Below are 5,280 nucleotides of genomic sequence, written 5' to 3'. Positions count from 1 at the left end.
ACTTTTTTTTAAAGTTTATATTCACTAAATATGTTTTTTCTTCACTGGTCCTCTCTGGTCCTGCTGCTCCTCTTAGATATATAATCATGTGAGTATTTTCTTTGACATAGTTGAACTGTTTAATTCACTCAGAGTTTCCCCTGGTGACTCAGTGACACACTGCCCCTGACAACGCAACACTTCAGGAAACACTCACTCAGTTGAATCCACAAATAAAGAGCTCATGTTACACCAATAAGATATTTATTTATTTTTATTTTTTAATGTTTTATTCTGTACAGTAAAGGTTTTTTTTTTTCTTTATGTTGTTAATGACAGTCTGCATCAGCCAATCATCTGCAGCCCTTATTCAGGCAGCTCGATGCTGATTGGCTGTTTGGGCTCACTCCCACCACCGAGCCCATCTCCCTTTGTGTGCAACAATAACAACAGAAAGGCAGCACTTTACAGCATCCGGACACACTGAACATGACCAATCATGAACTGTAAAATTAAAAAAACAAAAAAACATCTGTCTTAATAATGTCATTTAATCTTTACATTCAATAAGAGTTTTTCCTTAAACCTAGAAAAATACAAGCGGGGTGAAATAGTTTCTCCATGTGGGTCCCCTTGTTGTAATCAGAACATCAGTGCCAGTATCTTTAAAAAAGACAAAGTAAGGCAGATTGATGAGCGAGTATTAACAAAAATGACATTTGATTTTAAAAACGTTTTTAAAAAGTTGACAACAGCTGGAAACTGATAAGAGTCATCACGCTCTGCGAGCATACTCTTTAACACTTTAAGGCTTAATGACTCAGTGAGATGGAGCTTTTCTTTAAAAAAACAAAACAAAACAAAACAAAAACACTTTATGTGAACGTGAAGCAGAACAAACCTGGCCTCCGTTCAGTCTGAGGTTTGAGTCTCACACTGCTGAGGACAAAATGGCTCCCTGAAAGTTTCCCTTCAGGACGTCAGGATGTCACAGAACTCAACAAAGTCCCTCTGCATGAAATTCTGGCTCTGAATCAGGTCATCTTCAGAGGGGAAGTACTGCATGCTGTCCTCCTGCAGCCGCAGACTGTCCTCCTGCAGCCGCAGACCGTCCTCGTGCAGTACCAGGATCTGTCCTGGTGGTGTCGTTGAGCCGTGCGGGTTGGGACTGTCCAGGAGGGCTCCCCTGGCGTTCTCCAGGACACCCAGGTACGAGTCCATGTCTGTCAGCTCCATGTCGCTGTCGGAGCTGCTGCCGCTGTCGCTCCCGACAGAGTCGGAGCGCATGTGCAGCATCTGGTACTTCTCGTGCATTAAAAACTGGTTGGTGTTCTTGGGCGCCCGCATCCCCCTCGCTCTGTTTCCTTTGACGTTGACGGGTCGGAGGGACATCACCGGCCTCTTGAGTTTAAGGGGGTGATGGTGGTGAGGATGATGATGATGAGGGTGCTGGTGATTTCGCCCTCTCGGCCACCCTCCCCCTCCCGTCCTCCGCCCCTGCAGGCGCCCCCTGCAGCTCTTGGACCAGCCGTGCCTCCTGCGGCTGGAAGGGTCCCTCTGCGGAGCCCCTTTGCCATCCTGCTGCTGCTGCTGCTGCTGCTGCTGCTGCTTCTGGCAGCTCCTCCTGCACATCATCTCTGAGAGCATTTTCTTGTCTTTCTTGCAGTCGCCTCCCTTCCTCCCTGCAGCTCTCCTTCACATCCTCCTCCTTCAGTGGCCCACACAACAACAAAGAGAGGCTGGTTACAGTTGTTTTTTTCTCTGGCTCAGATCACAAATGACCCCTCTGACGCTCAGTCTACCTTTTCACTATTCTCTCGCGTTTTTTCTTGACCTCTGGCTTTGGCCGACGCATAGCCTGCTCTTCCTCCCCTTGCAGCAGCAGCTTGCCTGCTCGGCTGTCTGCCTGTCACGCCCTCCTCTGTCTCTATAATCTCTCTTCTTCACTCACTCTAAAAGTCAAATCAGCTCTTTGCAGCTTTGATAAGTGAAGTTAAGTGAGCGACTGAGGGGTTTAAAGCGCCTTCTAGCTGATTTGAAGCAGTTATTTTCTCTGACTTAGGCTGTGGGTGACTTGTTCACTCAGTTCAGACCAGCTCTGACTGTGGCTCTGCCTTCTCCTCACAGCCTGGATAAAGACACGGAAGACACCATTCACAGGTTTAACAGAAGGAGGGGTCAGAGTTGGTAGGTTTCTCCACCGCCTCGTAATAACATTGTAACATCACAGATTTCTATGAGTTATTACTTTTACGTACATGTATAAGATATTAATACACATGAATCGGCCCATAGGTGCCTCAGATTGTGGGCTGTGGTTGTGATAAGCAGACATGTACTCCCCCCCCTAGCACAATGGTTCACTCCGCTTCAGTTTTAGCAGCTGAAATCTGATCTACAGCTGCTGCTGCTTGTGCCCGCCCCTCCGAGGACAGACAGCAACAACAACCAGCAGAAGCGGGGCAGGAGGGCTGGAGGACTGTCATAGCTGTGACAGCAGTCAGTTATTGTGTCATGCACGTACAAGTACCACCCCCACATGGGCACCAAAAATACTGTTGCAGTGGTGAAACGTGTTGTCTCGAAAGGAAATGGTTTCCTATTCAGAGCATTAGATTGAAAACAAATAACTTCCTGATCAGAGTCAACAAATGAAACCTGCCACGGATAAGTTTAACTTCTTAAAATACAACTCAAGTGGTTCCAATGATAGTAATGACAGTTACTCCAGCACTTTGGTCCAGACTGAAAGATCTCAACAATTATTAAGTTGAAATCTTTTGAAAGCCACTTACTTTACTTTATGGATCCTGATTTTTAGTAAAAATATGCATTAATTTGTGTTAACTACAGGAGATTTTTCATGTAATGTGGTTCAGACATTCATGTTCCCCTAAGTATGAATTGCTTTAGCTTCAGGATCACTTGACTTTGCCCTCATCAGGTCAAAAACCTTTATTTAGTGCGTTCCCATCAGCCTCAGGTGCACTTTGTGCACCTTTTAGGCATTTTTGTTAAATTTTGCTCTTTCCATCAGTGTGTTATATCTGTTCTTGTGCATGTAAAAGTTTTTGAAAGTAAACAGGTCAAAGTCTGCACCAACAAAGGCTCCTCTCTCCCACAGAAAACACCGCTCCTGAAATGCCATTGCTCCTTCCTTTAATTCCATGACTTTGTGACATCACACTATGTCACAGTGTCTCAGATTTGGTGAGCATCTAGTTTGGCCCATAAGAATAGATTTTGCATTGTTGTTGTCATCAGTACTGGCTCAGGTGTGTTTGAGCTGACCAATCACAGCACCCTGATTGTTCTGGAGGTAGATTTTTTTTAGCTAAACCATGTAAACCATATCTAGTAATAACACAACAATAAAGTTATAAACCTGAAAATAAGCAGAATATGTATCCTTTAATGCAAAATAGCACATGCAAGCATGCTTACATGCCAAGCAAAGATAGTGAACATGGTTAAAGATTACAAGACACTAAACAACATCATGTTAACATTGCAAGTGTGACACGTTAGCATTCTTACGTTAGCATTTAGCTGTGCAGCCTGTCAGAGCTACTTGGCTGTAAACTCGTAGCCATGATTACCATCACCCAACCAGAAGAAGTAATTAATTAGTGCAACTGCTAAAGGATAAGTTCACCCTAAAAAAGGGAAATGTAGTCATTATCTATGCACCTTCATGTTGATGGAAAATCAGATGAAGTTTTGTCGTCCACAAAACATTTCTAGAGCTTCACAGCGATGTGAAAACAATGTTGCAGCTTTCTCCTAAACAACTGATGTAGATGGGGATTTATTTTCAACTTTTTTATCTTATATTGTCAAACAAGTCTCCATCTTTGTCAGCTGTTCCATCAGCACGACCAGGAGAAGATAATGACATTTTTATTTTTGGTTAAGCTTTTCCTTTAAATCAACATATAGGACCTTCTTGTCCGTTGTCACATAACAAATCGTTTGCTCTTCAGGGAGCCTATTATAACTAGTGCTACTTCAGGCAGCCAATATCAGCAAATACATTTACTTATATAACCTCAATTCAACACAACAAAGACCATGGCATAATAACATGTCTATAAATGTGCAGCTGCTCTAGGGACCCCATGTGGCAGAGATGTATATTACAAAGAGCAGTTTGAGGCAGAAGGAGGGTGCTCAGTGGATTTCAGGGTGGATTACAAGGGACTGACTTGCAAGTATTAATGGAGTCCTGAGTAACCTGCGGGACAGACACAGGGCGTAGAAGACGATGACACACACTGTAAACTATCTACTGACTTTTTCATAATAATACCTACTAATCCAGTTAATAATTGTTTTTCTCTGCAAGTTTGACTTCATGTTAAATGACACAGAGAGCTGAATCCTGCAAAAGAAATACAACCTATTCTCCCTTTGTGTCAGAGAAACTGGTTTTATTTATGCTGTGTGCATGAATAAACTTAAAATTCTTTAACATTATCAACTGCCTCATAGTCTGCCTCATACAGTTTTGTATTTTATTTTTCTCATCTTTACTCTGTGTGTTGCAGCTTTCATTGTTTTTGTCATACACTCTTTAGTTTATTGTGAATTGTGTGTTGCACTTAAAATGTCGTCAGTCTCAGAGTTTAAAGTAAAAAGAAATGCCTTGTCTTGAGACAATAAAGATCAACAGTGGAGGTTATGAACATACAGAAATCACAAACATCTTTACCAAAATGAAGATGCATTTGATATTATTTCAAGTTGTTTTCTAAAGAAAGAAGAATTTCTCAAATAATATGGAGGATTTTCTAATCACACATGGTTCAGCTCATCCTCATATTAACAAATGATGCTTTTTCTTCAGACATTATTTTTAAAAAAAGCTGTGCTTTGTTTCACTCCCTGTTAGTAGAATGGATTTGCACGTTTGTTGATCAAACGTTGTTGTTTTTAAAATACCTTTTATTGAAAAGAGAACAACTTACAAAGAATCCGGTAAAGCAAACAGTAGCGCGTACAAAACAAATATAAGCTAAAATAAGGCAACATAAGCACATCAAACAAAGGGGAATACAAATAAATACATCTACAAAACACGAGATGAAAATTAAACAGAAAAACGAAATAAGTCGACGGACAGATGGATCCATATATCAGTATGTACCTAATTAGACAGAAGTCTCTGGGTAAAGGTTGCAAAATTGGATGTATAAAGTCAATGACATCATACTGTCCGTTGTTAATAAAGACATTATCATCATAATACTCGCGATAAACACTCGGAAGATGAGACATAGTCCTATTATCGGACAGACGTCG

At 41.6% G+C, this 5,280-nt stretch overlaps 1 protein-coding gene across 1 annotated transcript; it reads right to left on the bottom strand.

Annotated features, from left to right (window-relative positions):
• Window positions 1-235: 235 nt before the first annotated feature.
• Window positions 236-2,115, bottom strand: wu:fb55g09 (coiled-coil domain-containing glutamate-rich protein 1). The gene has a single exon (XM_037100732.1). The coding sequence runs from the start codon at window positions 1,624-1,626 to the stop codon at window positions 952-954; it is 675 nt and encodes a 224-aa protein (XP_036956627.1). The 5' UTR covers window positions 1,627-2,115; the 3' UTR covers window positions 236-951.
• Window positions 2,116-5,280: the final 3,165 nt, after the last annotated feature.

The sequence above is a fragment of the Acanthopagrus latus genome, chromosome 6 (genome assembly GCF_904848185.1).
Source record: "Acanthopagrus latus isolate v.2019 chromosome 6, fAcaLat1.1, whole genome shotgun sequence".
Lineage (NCBI taxonomy): Eukaryota > Metazoa > Chordata > Actinopteri > Spariformes > Sparidae > Acanthopagrus > Acanthopagrus latus.
The sequence above is the reverse complement of the archived record's forward strand: the minus strand, read 5'-3'. Positions and strand labels throughout refer to the sequence as shown.